Raw genomic sequence first — 19,678 nt, forward strand, 5'->3', positions numbered from 1 at the left:
AGTTTGGTAACAAACTCAGTGTTTTGCAACCAGTGTGCCTTCAGCTGTTGCAAAAGCTACAACCCCCAGCATGTACGGACAGCGGAAGGGCATGCTGGGTGTTGTAGTTATGCAACAGCTGGAGGCATACTACTTTGGCTGGGGATGCTGGGGATTGTAGTTATGCAACAGCTGGAGACACACTGGTTTGCTACTTAACTCAGTGTGCCTTCAGCTGTTGCAAAACTACAACTCTCAGCAGTCACCGACAGCCAACGGGCATGCTGGGAGTTGTAGTTATGCAACCACCAGATGCACCACTACAACTCCCAGCATGCACTTTAGCTGATTGTGCAAGCTGGGAGTTGTAGTTATACAACAGCTGAAGGTACACTTTTACATAGAAAGAATGTGCCTCCAGCTGTTGCAAAACTACAAGTCCCAGCATGCCCATAAGGGCATGCTGGGAGTTGTGGTGGTCTGCCTCCTGCTGTTGCATAACTACAGCTCCCAGCATGCCCTTTTTGCATGCTGGGAGCTGTTGCTAAGCAACAGCAGGAGGCTGTCACTCACCTCCAACGATCCTCGCTGCACCAGGTCAGTCCCTCGTCGTCTCCGCCGCCGCCGCTGCTCCTGGGGCCCCGATCCCAACAGGGGCGCCGGGGATCGGGGTCCCCAGCACCCGGGGTGCACGTCCCGCACCCGCTCACGTCCTCCGGAAGAGGGGCGGAGCGGGTTGCGGGAGTGACACCCGCAGCAGGCGCCCTGATTGGTCGGCCGGTAATCCGGCCGACGAATCAGGGCGATCATGAGGTGGCACCAGTGCCACCTCACCCCTGCTGGTTCTGGCTGTTCGGGGCCGTCTCTGACGGCCCCGATCAGCCAATAATTCCGGGTCACCGGGTCACTGGAGACCCGATTGACCCGGAATCCGCCGCAGATCGCTGGACTGAATTGTCCAGCGATCTGCGGCCATCGCCGACATGGGGGGTCATAATGACCCCCCTGGGCGATATGCCCCGATGCCTGCTGAACAATTTCAGCAGGCATCGGGGACCGGCTCCGCTCCAGATGGTTGCGGGGGGCCGGTAAAACACATGACGTTCTCATACGTCATGTGTCCTTAAGGACTCGGAAATGGAGACGTATGAGAACGTCATGTGTCCTTAAGGGGTTAAAATGATACCCAATTTATATAGATTATTTTAATAAATTTAACTTTTTGTACAAAAATTTGTATGCTTAAAGTTGTCCACTTATGACCCCTATAACTTTTATTTTTCCGCTTATAGGGATGTATGAGGGCTCATTATTTTGCGCCGTGATGTGTACTTTTTATCGGGACCATTTTTCTTTTGATGGCACCTTTTGATCATGTTTGCTAATAGCAACCGAGGACCACCGGGTACGACATGACTTAGCTGGTGAGCGCGCGTCATACACCGGGAGCCTGCAGTGGACGTAAATAAACATCTATTTAGGGGAAGGGTTTAATTACCAAGGTGCAGCCTTTTGAGCAAGATAGAAATGGATCCAACTGGAAAGGGAAGTATAAATTCTTCCTTTAGATTTCCCATTTCTTTTTAATCCAGTGCTAAGTTTGGCTCATAAACTGTATTTACTATTCTAGCCCACTGCTTAATTCCTGTGGCCTTATGAACTGGCTGTTTTAGAGCTTTTAAAAGCAAACTGCTTGGTGCTTAACCCGATAACGACCATGGACGAGTATAGACGTCCAGGTTGGCGGGCGTTCCTGCACCTGGACGTCTATACTCGTCCATTCTTCTCGTGGGTGCTGCCCAGTGCACCCACGAGATCGCGGCAGGGACTCGGCTGTATCACACAGCCGGGACCCTGCTGCACTGCCAGGACTGAAGTAAGCTTCGGTCCCGGCAGTTTTAACCCTTACAGCCGCGGTCGGAAGTGACCGCGGGCTGTAAGTGTTATGACAGCTCCCTCCGTCTCCTCTGCAGCACCCCGCATCGCGATCGCGGGGTGCTGTGTGTGGCCGCGGCTGGCCGGGAGCTGCCGCACTGCCGGGAGTGAAGTTCACTTCACTCCCGACAGTTTAACTCTTACAGCCGCGGTCAGAAGTGACCGCTTGCTGTAAGGAGTTCTGACAGAGACAGGGGGCTCCCTCTGTCTCTCCTGTAGCACCCCGCAGCGCGATCGCGGGGTGCTGTGTGTGGCTGCACTGCCGGGAGTGAAGTTCACTTCACTCCCGACAGTTTAACCCCTACAGCCGCGGTCAGAAGTGACCGCACGCTGTAAGGAGTTCTGACAGAGGGAGGGAGCTCCCTCTGTCTCTCCTGCAGCACCTCGGAGCATCGCGGGGTGCTGCTGCATACCTGGGCAGCCGGGGATCCTACAAAGACCCTCAGGTCTGCCCTGGGTATTGCCTGCTAGTGAAATATGCTGCCTGCTAGTGAAAACTGGCAGGCAGCATATAACTGCAATGCTTTGGAATACTAAGTATTCCAAAGCATTAAAAAGTGTCAAAATAAATAAAAATGTAATAAAAGTGTAAAATATATATTATATATATATATATATATATATATATATATATATATATATATTTATTAAAAATACATTTATTAAATGAATCCAATAAAAAAAAAAAAAGCATAATGTGTAGGATCGCATTGGCGGACATCCGCAGCATGTAATATGCTGCGGATGTCCGCCACGTGATCCTACACACTATGCAGCAGTCACGGTAATGAGCTCGCTGCTGCGGCTGGGTAGCTTTGTGCGTCCACTCATAGCGGCGGATTTTCCGCCAGCAGTCATGAGCGGACACACTGAGCTACCCAGCCGCAGCAGTAATGGATATATTCGCCATGAGCGGGTGCTTATTCCCACAACATGGCGGATATATCCATCAGGAGCCTTAACTGTCACAGACAGACGCGTTATACTGCCAGCCGACCAGCCAATAACTTGTAGGGGTGCGGTATATAAATGGGGTCACTTGTGGGGGTACTGTTCGGCCCTGAAAGCCAAATGGCGCTTCTCTCCTTCGGAGTCCTACCACGAGGCCAAGGAACCATATATGGCCAAAGCGGGGGTATTTCCGAACATGGGACAAGCAGCTAAATAAAATATAGGGTGCATTTCTTTCAATATCAGAAGTGATGTACAAAAAATATGCCCCCCAAATGATGCATTTGTGAAAAATAGCAATTTTCGAATTTTTAACACTGACTTTGTAATAATTCCTGCCAAAAAACTATGGTGTTAAAATACTCACTGTACCCCCTAGCGAATACCTTGAGGGGTCTAGTTTTTAAAATGGGGTCATTTGGGAGGGGGGGTTTTCCTATGTTCTACTACCTTTTAATTTCTGCAAACCTTGCATAGCACATAAAAAAAGATGTACTTTTCAAATTTTCAAAATTTCAAGTTAAATTGTTAGGCTTCTAACTAATTTTAAATGTTAATTAAAAACTAAAAAATGACGTCAAAATAAAGTAGACATCTGAAAGTACTCATGAACTATTTGGTCAGTAAGTATAAATATATGCAACCAATTAGTGTTAAAATAGCAAAAAATCTTATTTTTTTGTAAAAATTTCATGATTTTTTGCATTGTAAAAAAAAAACTACAAATGATATCGGCTTACTTTTACTATGTACATGAAGGACAACTTGTGACAAAAAAACAATGTCAGAATTATCATGATTGGCAAAATGTTACCAGAGTTATTCTCTAATAAAGACAGACATCCCCGATTTGAAAAAACAGGCCTGGTCTTTCAGGGGCGTATAGGTTTATTTGCATTGGTCCTTAAGGGGTTAAAGTAGGATTGGAGAAGGCTTTTTTATTACAAAAATATATCACCACCATTTAAAGGGGAACTCTGGTGGAAACAAGTGGAAAACAAATGTTTTTAAATCAACTGATGCCAGAAAGTTAAAGAGATTTGCAAATTACTTCCATTTAAAAATCTTAATCCTTCCAGTACTTATTAGCGACTGTATACTACAGAGAAAATTGTGTAGTTATTTTCAGTCTGACAACAGTGCTCTCTGCTGACACTCCGTCCGTGTCAGGAACTGTCCAGAGCAGGATGGGGATATGCTTCTAATCTGGACAGTTCCCGATACAGACAGAGGTGTCAGCAGAGAGCACTGTGATCAGACTGGAAAGAACTTCACAAATTTCTCTGTAGTATATCCTGAGCATACAGCAGCTGATAAGTACTGGAAGGGTTAAGATTTTAAAATAGAAGTAATTTACAAATCTGTTTAACTTTCTGACAGCAGTTGATTTGAAATTTTTTTCTGGAGTACCCCTTTAACCCCTTAAGGACTCAGGGTTTTTCCATTTTTGCACTTTCGTTTTTTCCTCCTTACCTTTTAAAAATCATAACCCTTTCAATTTTCCACCTAAAAATCCATATTATGGCTTATTTTTTGCGTCACCAATTCTACTTTGCAGTGACATTAGTCATTTTACCCAAAAATGCACGGCGAAACGGAAAAAAAAATCATTGTGCGACAAAATCGAAGAAAAAACGCCATTTTGTAATTTTGGGGGCTTCCGTTTCTACGCAGTGCATATTTCGGTAAAAATTACACCTTATTATTCTGTAGGTCCATACGGTTAAAATGATACCCTACTTATATAGGTTTGATTTTGTCGCACTTCTGAAAAAAATCTTAACTACATGCAGGAAAATGTATACGTTTAAAAATGTCATCTTCTGACCCCCTATAACTTTTTTATTTTTCCACGTACAGGGCGGTATGAGGACTCATTTTTTGCGCCATGATCTGAAGTTTTTATCGGTATGATTTTTGTTTTGATCTGACTTTTTGATCACTTTTTATTCATTTTTTAATGGTATAAAAAGTGACCAAAATACACTTTTTTGGACTTTGGAATTTTTTTGCGCGTACGCCATTGACCGTGCGGTTTAATTAATGATATATTTTTATAGTTCGGACATTTACGCACACGGCGATACAACATATGTTTATTTTATTTTATTTTTTTACACTGCTTTATTTTTTTTATGGGAAAAGGGGGGTGATTCAAACTTTTATTATTATTAGGGAAGGGGTTAAATGACCTTTATTAACACTTTTTTTTGCAGTGTTATAGGTCCCATAGGGACCTATAACACTGCACACACTGATCTTTTACACAGATCACAGGCGTGTATTAACACGCCTGTGATCAGTGTTATCGGCGCTTGACTGCTCCTGCCTGGATCTCAGGCACGGAGCAGTCATTAGCCGATCGGGCACCGAGGAGGCAGGTAAGGGCCCTCCCGGTGTCCTGTCAGCTGTTCGGGACGCCGCAATTTCACCGCGGCGGTCCCGAACAGCCCGACTGAGCAGCCGGGTCACTTTCACAGCGGCGGTCAGCTTTGACCGCCGCTTCTAAAGGGTTAATACCGCACATCGCCGCGATCGGCGATGTGTGGTATTAGCCGCGGGTCCCGGCCGTTGATGAGCGCCGGGACCAACGCGATATGATGCAGGATCGCGGCTTCATATCGCGGGAGCCGGCGCAGGACGTAAATATACATCCTGCGTCGTTAAGGGGTTAAGACAGGAGTTATCTCAGACAGTGGATGTATAAACAGTCAGGGCAGAAGAAGGTCTCTAGTAACAGTAAAACATAAGGTAAGACCATGGACAGGCAGAATACCAGGACATAACATGGGTAGCAGAAATAGTACAACACCTTTGCACTTCTCTGAAACCTTATTGCTCAAAGAATTTTGGGAGATGGATCGCTAAGTAATCTGGGGTGACAGATTATGAATAGAAGAAGCACTTTGGCTATTTAACAGGCCCACAGTCCGCACACGTGTGTGTGAGAATCAGTACTAGGCCTCTGAGCCAGGAGGATGAAGAAAAAGGATAAGGAGCAAAAGGAGAGCAGTGGGGCCTGTCAGAGCCGCGGGTAACTATGACAGTGGTCCCCAGATATGTAAACACATATTTATACATCTGATTTTGCTCTTTCCATACAATTTAAGCAAACGGAGGCATTTTGACAGTTTTATTGTGCAGCCACATACCCAGACCTCCGTTACCCCTTGACCGAGTCCATCCATCATTACACAATATACTGTGCACAAGAACCTACATCGTGGGAGGTTGTAAATTTTGCCTTTTGTTTTGTTATTTCATATCTTGGAAAGGTCACACAACAACAACAAGTGAGCACAGCTAAATATTTTATCTTAAATTATAAAAAATACAAGTCTTGATATTGTCAGTAACAAAGCATGACAGAAACAATTGGGCAAAATCAATCTGAACTAACACAATATACATAAGTAGTAATCCAAAGATTCTGTTCATACTGGGTTTATGGCTTTCATGTCCCACTGACTGATCCTGTATAACGACAGTAGTGTTCATGTGACTGCTGCACCACTTTGTGCATAAAAATTCATCTTTTAACCCCTTAAGGACGCAGCCCATTTTCTGACCACTGTCAGAGGTGTGTAAACTCCAACATTAATGCGCCTTGAATATCTACCAGGCAGCATTAATGTAGCACCTGTGAGGCCAGGCACCCATAATAGCCCACTCAGGTGGGGCTTGCAGCTTGCCTCCCTCCTCCCATTGTATGTGTGCTTAGTAACACTGGAGGGTATCTGGAAGGAAGTTGTGAGCCAGCCGAATGCTGCCGTAATTGCCCACTGGCCCCTGTTCTGTTTATCAAGCACAGGTATGACTAGCGTTAGGTCTCGCACCAATTTGAGAAACCTTGACGTTGGTGTGCGGGCTCTGGTGTGTCCTTCATATAAGGATACACTGGCGAATGTCTCAATTTTAACATCAGTGTTGAGGGATAGCCAATGTATTGTATACATCTACCACAGTAGTGCACCCATATTCCTGTATTGTATTCTAATTGTTACACATCCACACTGTTTATCTGGTGTAGGATTCTATTGTGGCACTTGTAGTCCGCTGCAGGCATCCTCCATTGTATGCATTTTTATGCTGGGGATCGCCCCTAGCAACGGACTACAAGGGCAGGATCTGCTCCCCCAGTATAAATGCACAACCGCATTTGGGGTTGAGCACCTCCAGCCATTTGAGACCACGTTTTTTGTTGTTTGTTACTTTAAACATTAATAACTCTGGAACGCTTTTACTTAATCTGATTCTGAGATAGTGGTAAATTTTTGTGGTAACTTGCATCCTTTCTTGGCGAAAAATCCCCAAATTTGATGAAAAAAAAATTGAAAATGTTGCATTTTTCTAACTTTGAAACTCTCTGCTTGTAAGGAAAGTGGATATTCCCAATAATTTTTTTTTTGGATTCACATATACAATATGTCTACTTTATGTTTGCATAATAAAATGGACGTGTTTTTACTTTTGGAAGACATCAGAGGGCTTCAAAGTTCAGCAGCAATTTTACAATTTTTCACAAAATTTTCAAACTCGCTATTTTTCATGGACCAGTTCAGGTTTGAAGTGGATTTGAAGGGTCTTCATATTAAAAATACCCCATAAATTACCCCATTAGAAAAACTGCAACCCCCAAAGTATTCAAAATGACATTCAGTAAGTGTTTTAACCCTTTAGGTGTTTCACAGGAAAAGCAGCAAAGTGAAGGAGAAAATTCTAAATTTTCATTTTTTACACTTGCATGTTTTTGTAAACCCAATTTTTGAATTTTTATAAGGGGTAAAGGATAAAATTTATACTTGAATTTGTAACCCAATTTCTCTCGAGTAAGCACACACCTCATATGTCTATGTAAATTGTTCGGCGGGCGCAGTAGAGGGCTCAGAAGTGAAGGAGCGACAAGGAGATTTTGGAGAGTATGTTTTTCTGAAATGGTTTTTGGGGGGCATGTTGCATTTAGGAAGCCCCTATGGTGCCAGAACAGCAAAAAAAAAAACACATGGCATACCAAGGTTTTGGAAACCTTGAGGAACGTAACAAGGAATTAAGTGAGAATTTTTTTTTCACTAAAATGTGTGTTTCCCCCCAAATTTCACAATTTTGCAAGGGTTAATAGCTGAAAATACCTCCCAAAATGGGTAACCCCATCTCTTCTGAGTATGGAGGTACCCCATAAGTTGACCTGAAGTGCACTACGGGCGAACTACAATGCTCAGAAGAGAAGGAGTCATATTTGACTTTTTGAGAGCAAATTTTGCTCGGGGGGCATGTCGCATTTAGGAAGCCCCTATGGTGCCAGGACAGCAAAAAAATAAAAAATAAAAACACATGGCATACCATTTTGGAAACTAGACCCCTTGAGGAACGTAACAAGGGATAAAGTGAGCCTTAATACCCCACAGGCGTTTCACGACTTTTGCATATGTAAAAAAAAAAAATTTTTTACCAAAAATGCTTGGTTTAGCAAAAATTTTACATTTTTAAAAAAGGTATTAGCAGAAAATACCCCCCAAAATTTGAAGCCCAATTTCTCCCGATTCAGAAAACACCCCATATGGGGATGAAAAGTGCTCTACACTACACTACAGGTCTCAGAAGAGAAGGAGTCACATTTGGCTTTTTGGAAGCAAATTTTGCTCTGGGGGCATGCTGCATTTAGGAAGCCCCTATGGTGCCAGGACAGCAAAAAAACAAACCCACATGGCATACAATTTTGGAAACTAGACCCCTTGGGGAACGTAACAAGGGGTAAAGTGAACCTTAATACCCCACAGGTGTTTCACGACTTTTGCATATTAAAAAAAAAAAAATAATTTACACTAAAATGCTTGTTTTCCCCCAAATTTTACAAGGGATAATAGCAGAAAATACTCCCCAAAATTTGTAACCCCATCTCTTCTGAGTATGGAAATACCCCATAAGTGAACGTGAAGTGCACTGGGGGCGAACTACAATGCTCAGAAGAGAAGGAGCATCATTGAGATTTTGAAGAGAGAGAATTTGGCCATGTGCATTTACAAACCCCCCCGTAGTGCCAGAACAGTGGACCCACCCCACTGGCATTTGACGGACCTTTGGAACAGTGGGCTGTGCAAATTAAAAATTTTATTTTTTATTTTCACAGACCCCTGTTTCAAAGATCTGTCAGACACCTGTGGGGCGTAAATGATCACTATACCCCTTGTTACATTCCGTGAGGGGTGTAGTTTCCAAAATGGGGTCACATGTGGGTATTTATTGTTTTGCGCTTATGTCAGAACCGCTGTAAAATCAGCCACCCCTGTGCAAATCACCAATTTAGACCTCAAATGTACATGGTGCACTCTCCCTTCTGAGCCTTGTTGTGCGACCGCAGAGCACTTTGCGCCCACAATATGGGGTATTTCCATATTCAGGAGAAATTGCGTTACAAATTTTGGAGGCTATTTTTCTTTTACCGCTTGTGAAATTTAAATGTATGGGGCAACACCAGTATGTTAGTGTACAAAAATGTTTTTGTTTTTTTAACACTAACATGCTGGTGTAGACCCCAACTTTACCTTTTCATAAAGGGGTAAAAGGAGAAAAAGCCCCCCAATATTTGTTAGGCAATTTCTCCCGAGTACGGTGATATGTGGCCCTAAACCGTTTCCTTGAAATACGACAGGGCTCCAAAGAGAGAGCACCATGCGCATTTGAGGTCTAAATTAGGGATTTGCATAGGGGTGGACATAGGGGTATTCTAAGCCAGTGATTCACAAACAGGGTGCCTGGACAGTCAATGGCTGTCCGGAAATGCTGGGAGTTTTCATTTTGCAACAGCTGGAGGCTCCGTTTTGGAAACACTGCCGTAGGATACGTTTTTCATTTTTATTGGGGGGGGGGGGGCAGTGTGTGTGTGTATATGTAGTGTTTTACTCTTTATTTTGTGTTAGTGTAGTGTAGTGTAGTGTAGTGTTTTTAGGCTACATTCACACTGACGGTGGATTACACTGAGTCTCCCGCTAGGAGTTTGAGCTGCAGCTCAAACTTGAAGCGGGGAACTCACTGTAATCCGCCGCCAGTGTGAATGTAACCTGTACATTCACATGGGAGGGGGGGGGGCAAAACTACAACTCCCAGCATGCACTGACAGATCTAGCATGCTGGGAGTTGTAGTTTTGCAACAGCTGGAGGCACCCTGGTTGGAAAATACTGAGTTAGGTAATAGAACCTTAATAGAATACTTGCATTATTTCTTGGCGGAAAATTCCCCAAAATTGAAGATTTTGCATTTTTCTAACTTTGAAGCTCTTTGCTTGTAAGGAAAAGGGACATTACAAATAAATGATATATGGATTCACATATACAATATGTCTACTTTATGTTTGCATTATAAAGTTGACATGTTTTTACTTTTGGAAGACATCAGAGGGCTCAGCAGCAATTTTCCAATTTTTCACAAAATTTTCAAAATCGGAATTTTTCAGGGACCAGTTCAGTTTTGAAGTGGATTTGAAGGGCCCTCTTATTAGAAATTAGAGCTGGGCGGTACGACCAAATAGGTGTATCACTGTATTTTTGTAACTTATGGCAGTCCCACAGTATATAACTGTATTTCTCCTCCGTCCCCCAAATCATGTGACCCGCTTCCCCCCCCCCCCCCATTAATTATCAGCCCAGCATTGCGCTGTCCCCATCGGGGTACTTCTCACGTGTCACCTGCAAGCGCTGCCCTGCTCGTCCTGTTTGTTGTGGGCTGCCGGCTCTGGAACTCTATACTGTACGCTGTATCCCTATGCCCGGGCTGAAAAAGATAAAATAAACTTTAACTCACCTTCCTACGTTGCCCTCACGCTCTACCTGGGGACGGGAACGTCGGAGAGCCGTCAGCCTATCACCGGCCGCAGCGATGTTCCGCCTCGGCCCGTGATAGGCTGAGCCCACTGTCATGTAAGAAGCTGGCCGGCTTCTTACATGACAGTGGGCTCAACCAATCACCGGCCGAGGCGGAACATTGATGGGCAGACGTCTCTCCGACGTTTCCGTCCCCAGGAATCAGGTCTGGACCAGCGGAGGAACGTAGGAAGGTGCGTTAACTTTTATTTTGTTTATCTTTTCCAGCCCGGGCATAGGGATACAGCGTACAGTATAGAGTTACAGTGCCGGCGGCCCGCAACAAACAGGAGGACGAGGAGGGCAGCGCTTGCAGGTGACGTGAGTAGTTCCCCGATGGGGACAGAGAAGCACTGGGCTGATAATTTTGGGGGGGGGGGGGGGGGAAGAGAAGAAGAACAGCGCTCACGGGTCACATATGATTAGTTCCCCGATATGGGGCCAGCACAGCGCTGGGTTTATAATTCATTCATTCCCGAGGGGGAGGGTCCCAACCGGTATTACGATGTGGAAAAAATTCATATCGTGCACCACAAAAATTTCGGTATTCGGTATGAATCGGTATACCGCCCAGCACTATTAGAAATACCCCACAAATGACCCCATTATAAAAACTACACCCTTCAAAGTATTCAAAATTACATTCAGTAAGTTTGTTAACCCTTTAGGTGTTTCACAGGAATAGCAGCAAAGTGAAGGAGAAAATTAAAAATCTTAGTTTTTTACACTCGCATGTTCTTGTAGACCCAGTTTTTTTTATTTTTACAAGGGGTAATGGGAGAAAAAGCCCGCCCAAAATGTGTAACCCAGAGAAGGAGTCACATTTGGCTTTTGGAAAGCAAATTTTGCTGAAATGGTTTTTTTTTTTTTTTTTATGTTTGACGACTTTTTGTTGGATGTGTAAATGAAAAAAAAAAATTTTTCACAAAATGAAGGTTTTTCCCCATATTTAAAATTTTTACAAGGGGTTATAGGAGAAAATGACCCCCAAAATTTGTAACCCCACTTCTTCTGAGTATGGAAATACCCCATATGTGTGGATGTCAAGTGCTCTGCGGGTGCACTACAATGCTCAGAAGAGGAGGAGCGCCATTGAGCTTTTGGAGAGAGAATTTGTTTGGAATGGAAGTCAGGGGCCATGTGCGTTAAAAAAAGCCCCACGTGGTGCCAGAACAGTGGAACCCCCCTCCCACATGTGACCCCATTTTGGAAACTACACCCCTCACAGAATTTAATAAGGGGTGCAGCGAGTATTTACACCCCACTGGCGTTTGAAAATTTACATTTTTCATTTTCATGGACAACTGTTCCAATAATCTGTCAGACACCTGTGGGGCGTAAATGCTCACTGTACCCCTTATTACGTTCCGTGAGGGGTGTAGTTTCTAAAATGGGGTCACATGTGGGGGGGGGGTCCATTGTTCTGGCACTTTGGGGGCTTTGTAAACACACGTGGCCTTCAATTCAATTCCGGACAAATTTTCTCTTCAAAAGCCCAATGGCGCTTCTTCTCTGAGCATTGCAGTTCGCCCACAGAGCACTTTACATCCACATATGGGGGTATGCTCTTACTCAGAAGAAATGGGGTTACACATTTTGGGGGGCTGTTTTCCAATTTTCACTTGCAAAAATGAAAAATGTTGGGTAATGCCAGCATTTTTGTGAAATAAACAATTTCTTCTTCATTTTCCCATCCAACTTTAATGAAAATTTGTCAAATACCTGTAGGGTGTTAAGGCTCACTATACCCCTTGTTACGTTCCATGAGGTATGCAGTTTCCAAAATGGGGTCACATGTGGGTATTTATTTTTTTGCGTTTATGTCAGAACTGCTGTAAAATCAGCCACCCCTGTGCAAATCACCAATTTAGGCCTCAAATGTACATAGTGCGCTCTCACTCCTGAGCCCTGTTGTGCATTCGAGGATTTTACACCCACATACGGGGTATTTCCGTACTCCGTAATTTTGGGGGTCTTTTTTTCCCTTTTACTGCTTGTGAAAATAATAAGTATGGGGCAACACCAGCATGTTAGTGTAAAATAAAAAAAATGTTTACATTAACAGGCGGGTGTAGACCCCAACTTTTCCTTTTCATAAGGGGTAAAAGGAGAAAAAGCCCCCAAAATTTGTAGTGCAATTTCTCCCGAGTACAGAAATACCCTATATGTGGCCCTAAACTGTTTCCTTGAAATATGACAGGGATCCGAAGTGAGAGAGCACCATGCGCAGTTGAGGATTAAATTAGGGAGTGCATAGGGGTGGACAATGGTAATCACTGGCGTAGAATACCCCTAACATGGTGCATCCAGCTGTTGCTAAACTTCCAGCATGCCTGGACAGTCAGTGGGTGTCCGGAAATGCTGGGAGTTGTTGTTTTGCAACAGCTGGAGCATGCCTAGACTGCCCAGGCATGCTGGGAGTTGTAGTTCTGTAACATCTGTCCCTTCAGATTTTGCAATTTTCATGAACATTTTGAAAATTGCTGCTATACTTTGAAGCCCTCTAATTTAAAAAAAAAAGTAAAAATATGTCCTTTTACGATGCAAACATAAAGTAGACATATTGTATTTGTGAATCAATATAACATTTATTTGGAATATCCATTTTCCTCACAAGCAGAGAGTTTCAAAAAGTTAGAAAAATGCAAAATTTACAAAATTTTCATGTAATTTTGGGATTTTTCACCAAGAAAGGATGCAAGTAACGCCGGAAATTTACCACCAAAATAAAGTAGAATATGTCACGAAAAAAAAAATCTCAGAATAATCAGTAAAAGCATCCCAGAGTTATTAATGTATAAAGTGACAGTGGTCAGAATTGCAAGAAAGGGCTCAGTCCTTAAGGTGAAAATGAGCTGCGTCCTTAAGGGGTTAAATCTCCTTGGAGGGTCAACTGGTCAGTAACCAACCTGCTGAACCCATGAGCTGAGGATAGGCTGCTCGTATTAATTCTATGGTTTGGAGGGTTAGAACATTACAATTTACAGCCACTCGTCCTTCATTCATAGGTTATTAGAAACAAAGAGTGGAAGGCACTGAATGGCTGAAAAACACAAGATATAATGGCAAAGCTAATCCTGCAACTTACAGTCCATGCACTCATTCCACTAGAGTTTACTATAGGGGAACAAATGAGCTGTGGCAAAGTCTCAACTAGTCTGATACTGTATAGTTTTGTTTTTATTTTTTTAGTTTTTTTTGTTGTTATTAGGCACATTTAGACTACAATGGCCATCGATGGAGCCACCAAAACATAAAAGAAAGCAGAGCCAACAAGAGACAAAGTGGCTCTTTCCAAGGACTTCTGGAACCTTATTATAGGGATTGTCCCACCAATGACACCCATGTCCTATAAAGAGGACCCCACATCCTGTAGATAAGGGGATACGAGTTATTCATAAGACAGTAGTCACTGCACTTGGACCTCCACCAGATAGATATGACAACTCTGCTTTTTTTTCCTGGCTTTCTAAGATTCACAATGAACAATATATTTTTATCTGTTAAATTTAGCATAGTTGTATTTATTTTATGCAACTTTTGAGGGAATTTAGTTTTTATTCTGTTCATAAAAAAAATTTAAAAAAAATTAAAATAAAAAAAAGGTGGTGTTTTTCATATTTTTTAGATTTCTTAAAAAAAATAAAATAAATCAGGAAACTTGTACAATTAAATGTATCTATTGTTTATACCATACTATATCAACTAGTGCCAAAAATGTATACAGATTTGTATATTCCATCTATTTAATCTTAAAGGGGTGCTCTGCCGCTAGGCATTTTATCCCTTGTCCTTCAAAGGAGTCATCCAACAAAAAAACATGTTGTGGCTATGAGCATTCATGAGCACCGCTCAATTCAAACTCCTCCTCACTGCAGTGGGCTTAGAACCCCTGTACGAATAACCAATGGGTGACCCAAAAGTGGTGTCCCCAGAGATAACATTTTTACCACCTATTCTGTAAACAGGTGTTCAATATTTTTCATAGCACAACTTCCTTTCATCAGGACATGCAGTATGGAGACCCCCAAAGAGGTTTCACATTAAAGGAGTAGTCCAGTGGTGACCCAGTGGTGAACAACTTATCCCCTATCCTAAGGATAGGGGATAAGTTTGAGATCGCGGGGGGTCCGACCGCTGGGGCCCCCTGCGATCTCCTGTACGGAGCCCCGACAGCCCGCGGGAAGGGGGCGTGTCGGCCTCCACACGAAGCGGCGGCCGACACGCCCCCTCAATACAACTCTATGGCAGAGCCGAAGCGCTGCCTTCGGCAATCTCCGGCTCTGCCATAGAGATGTATTGAGGGGGCGTGTCGGCCGCCGCTTCGTGCAGTGGTAGACACCCACTATCTGGCCGGAGAGCCTGGCCCCCGTACAGAGAGATCGCAGGGGGCCCCAGTGGTCGGACCCCCCGGGTTCTCAAACTTATCCCCTATGCTTAGAATAGGGGATACGTTTTTCACCACTGGACTACCCCTTTAAGGGCATGTCCTCACTGAGAAAATTCTGAGAAGAATTTGTGCAGCTCAAAATGGCCTAGAATCATTGCTTATTTTAGTACCATCTGCTCTGAAAATAAGTGCAAAAATTCTAAGCCTCATTGATAATGGGCTTTTCACAAATTCCACTAAAAGTGCAAACATGTTTATTTTTCTTGCAAAATCCAATTTCTCTTTGAAAGTTCTGCTACGGAACCCCACATGTGTAAACTAAGCAGCAAAATCCCACTGAAATAAATGGGAGGCTGCTGCTTAGAATTCCAAGCAGAATCTCAATAGTGTGAACAGGGCCTTACACTTTACATTGTACCAGAATGCCAAACAGTGAAACCAAGTATAAGGACATTCTTGTATTACATAATGAAATCACAATGGACAACAGGTGTAATGCACTGGTAGCTCCTTGTGTCTAGCTCGAGGCCCCGTGAACTCAAGCCATACAGTGACCCCTCGACAGAATTTCAACATGCGATGGCCTCTCAGAGGCCATCGCATGTTGAAGGCAGCAACAACATACGATGCTTTTGTATGTCGGGGCCATCGCATAAACGGCTATCCGGCAGCGCAGACTGCTTCAGCTGCCGCCGGATAACCGTTTATGGTGCCCCGTTAGCTCCGGTGACGATCACTTACCTGTCCTCGGGGCTCCGGAGTGTCCTCTTCAGGATCGCCTGCATAGTCAGTGCTCTCCATTGTCGTCATCACGTCGCTGCGCACGCCGTCCCGTCATCCAATAGTAGCGACGTGCGTAGCGACGTGATGGCGGCGACAGAGAGCACGGTTGCTGGGGAAGCAGAGGCCTTGCCGGAGCGTCAGGGACACCCCGGGGACGCGGCGACAGCGATGGACAGCGACATCCAGGGCAGCGGTGACGGTCCGGAGCGGCGGGGACAGGTGAGTACAACTTTCTCTAACAGTGGTCTACAACCTTCGGACCTCCAGATGTTGCAAAATTACAAGACCCAGCATGCCCAGACAGCCATCGGCTGTCCGGGCATGCTGGGTGTTGTAGTTTTGCAACATCTGGAGGTCCGCAGGTTGTAGACCACTGTCCTATACTTTACATTGCACGGATCCCTCAACATACGATGGTTTCAACAAACGATGGTCCATTTGGAATGGATTACCATCGTATGTTGAGGGACCACTCTATAAACCATTCCACAAATGAAAATATAGACACTTCTACAGGGATTGCATCTGAATGTCCATTCTATCCAAATTATGTTCACTTAGTACAAATAGTGTAGTAGTGGAAAACATGGACATTACATTCACCCAGTGCAGACAAAAAGCAGATTTTCAACTCAGCACAGAGTCTTCAGAACAATTCCATCCCTGCCTGGACGGTCCGTTCCTGGCCGCTGAGAGACGCCTTTTCTGGGGGCTGGATGGCAAGTGAGCAGGTCGTCGGGACGTTTCAGGAGTTACTTCCCTTTTTTCAGGTTGAAGAAGGGAGGTAACTCCTGAAGGCTAAGTTTCTACTTTTATTTATTTATTTTTTGGGGGGAAAAAAACGCCAATTCTGCCGCATGACTTTTTAGGCCAAAAAACGCTGTGGCCAGATGTTAGCTGTAAATCAATGAGACGGCACAAAATTATTTTTCCACTTGGCGTTTTTCAGCTTGGCATTTATTTTTTTTTATCCTTTTGCCGCTTTTTCACTCTTTTTTGATGTTTTTCAGCTCCTTGGCGGTTTTGCTAAATCACAGTATGTTGAGCCACTGGCGTTTTTCAGTTTGGTGTGTTTTTTTTTTTTTTTTTTATCCTTTTGGAGTTTTTTCACTTATTTTTACCTTTTTCAGCTCCTTGGTGGTTTTGCAGAATCGCATGTTGAGCAACTGGCTTTTTTTCCCCTGAAATCTTGGCATTTTTCTCCCATAGAAGTCTATCGGAATAAATAAAAAAAACGCCAAGAAAAACGCCATGTGGGTTTCAACTTTGGTGTTTTTTCAGGCGGTTTTTATTCTCTTTTGGACAAAAAAAGTGATGGAGATTTTTTTTTTTTTTTTTTTTTAAGAAGCCGGCTTCTTACATGACAGTGGGCTCAACCTATCACCGGCCAAGGCGGAAAATTGCTGCAGCCGGTGATAGGCTGACGGCTGTCCGACGTTCCCGTCCGCAGGAAGAGCGTAAGGCCGACATAAGAACATGCGTTAAAGTTTATTTGGTTTATCTTTTGCAGCCCGGACATAGGGATATAGCGTACAGTATAGAGTGTCAGCGCCGGCGGCCCGCAACAAACAGGAGGATGAGGAGGGCAGTGATTGCAGGTGATATGTGAGTATTTGGGGACAGCGCAGCGCTGGGTTGATAACTCATTCATTCCTGAGGGAGAGGGGCCCAACTGGTATTGGGAAAAAAATTCATATCGTGCAGCACAAAAATTTTGGTATGAACCGGTATACCCCCCCCCAGCCCTACTCCCAGCATGCCCAGAGTTGTAGTTTTGCAACATCTGGAGGTCTGCAGGTTGGAGACCACTGTCCTAAACCCTCCAGCAGGTGTAATGTGTAGTGTATATAACCAAGTCAGACATACACTACCTGCTCTTCTACAAATAGACAAAGTCTGAAGGGAAAGCTGCTGAACTTCCCAAAATGTGAATCTGTCACTTTTGGCACGTGGCATGGGTTAACACATGTCAACCATCCTACAACTTTACATATGAAGGTGTCCCCTAGAGAATCATTACTAGATACAAAAGTTCACTTACATCACTATCGGTCCACACAAATCCCAATAGGCAGTGAAGTCTTCACAAGCTGCTGCGCCATCACGCTACTTTTCCATGTGACTATTATTGTACTCAATCTGAACAGTATAAAGTAAAATCCCATTCATTTTTACATATATCCAGTTCAGTCACCCCTGCGTGTAACACACTGACACTCTCACAAGACGTACTGCCAGAGGTGTAGCTTGTTGCTTCTGGGCCCCAATGCAAAATCTGCAACAGGGCCCCATATGCCAATTATTTTACTGGTCTCTAACAGGACAGATCTTGCACTGGGGTCCCTGGTGCCTAAGGGGGCCCCAAAGCACTTCTACCTCTATAGCTACACCCTCGTCACATGACACCGCTCGTCACATGACACCGCTACAGGGTAACAAATACTTGTGTAATGTACATTGGATTGTCTAACACAGTGGTCTCCAAACTGCGGCCCTCCAGATGTTGCAAAACTACAGCTCCCAGCATGCCCGGACAGCCGTTGGCTGTCCGGGCATGCTGGGAGTTGTAGTTTTGCAACATCTGGAGGGCCGCAGTTTGGAGACCACTGGTCTGATACATATTGGCCCAGATTTATCAAGCTGTGTGAGAGAAAAAATTGAGAGAGATTTTCCCACATGAACCAATCACAGCTCAGCTTTCACTTTACCTCAACTAGTTACCTGAGCTGTGATTGGTTGCTGGGGGAAAATCACTCTATATTTTCTCTCACACAGTTTGATAAATCTGGGCCATTATCTATACAGCATCACTCAAACCTGTGGCAAAACTACAACTCCCATCATGCTCTGTCCAGACAGCTGAAGGTTGAGGAGAACTGCTATACAGGACATACTATGCAGCCTGTGTCCCCCAGTCCACACCAGGACAGGAGCCGGCACACGGACCACCACGGAGCCGCACGTTTTATTCTATTACCTGGTCGGGGTGAGAATGGCCGTCGCTGCTTTCCTAACCCATAAGACTTTTCTAAGCGCCGGTGACATTGAGGCCGCCATGTTGCTTGTGGAACTCAAGTACGGTGACAGCGAAGGGTCAGAAAGCAGAAGACCGAACGCGAGCGCGATGACGTCACCGCCGGCGTGCCAAGAGACCAGAGAACGCACGGCAGACGAATCTTTGGCAGCGTTTAGAGGGTGAGACACGTGACTAGAACGGCGGCTGCGCAGTGTGCGCAATACTGTATGCAATACTTTATATCAGTGATTATTGTTAACTATTATATATATCCCCCCCCCCCCCCGCAGCGCTTAAATACTGTATGTCCCCCCCAGCGAGCGCATACATATGTCCCTCGCAGCGCTATCTGTAAAGTATACTAACAGCAGCACATCATGCTGCTGGCCGGGGAAGGGACATATGTATGCGCTCCCTGGGAGGGGACATATGTAAGCACACTAGATATAGCTAGCCTAGTGGGGGGCAATATATATAGCTAGCACCACAGTGGGGGGGCAATATATACAGCTAGCGCTCTATGTCTGCCCCCCACTGCGCTAGCTATGGATATTGTCCTTCCCCCCCCCCCCCCCCCCCCGCTGCGCTACCTATAGATCTCCCCCCCCCCCCCCCCCGCAGCGTTTATATACATATGGTCCTGCAGGGCATCAGGGCAGCACAATGCTTCCCAGGCCGCTAGTGTATTTCAACATTACAATCCTCACTAATGACTTTAAAAACCCTGCCGGGAGCCCTGAATGGCTACTTGGTACTGGCCATTCAGG

General features: G+C 44.5%; 1 protein-coding gene across 1 annotated transcript in view; it reads right to left on the reverse strand.

The window, feature by feature from the left end:
• NDUFS4 (NADH:ubiquinone oxidoreductase subunit S4) overlaps positions 1 to 19,037 on the reverse strand; it is a 169,797-nt gene extending 150,760 nt beyond the window's left edge. The window contains exon 1 of the mRNA XM_056541806.1: positions 18,873 to 19,037. Coding sequence (XP_056397781.1) covers positions 18,873 to 18,952 — 80 coding nt within the window. The 5' untranslated portion in view covers positions 18,953 to 19,037. The remainder of the gene's footprint in view (positions 1 to 18,872) is intronic.
• Positions 19,038 to 19,678: the final 641 nt, after the last annotated feature.

Source organism: Hyla sarda, chromosome 1 (genome assembly GCF_029499605.1).
Source record: "Hyla sarda isolate aHylSar1 chromosome 1, aHylSar1.hap1, whole genome shotgun sequence".
Lineage (NCBI taxonomy): Eukaryota > Metazoa > Chordata > Amphibia > Anura > Hylidae > Hyla > Hyla sarda.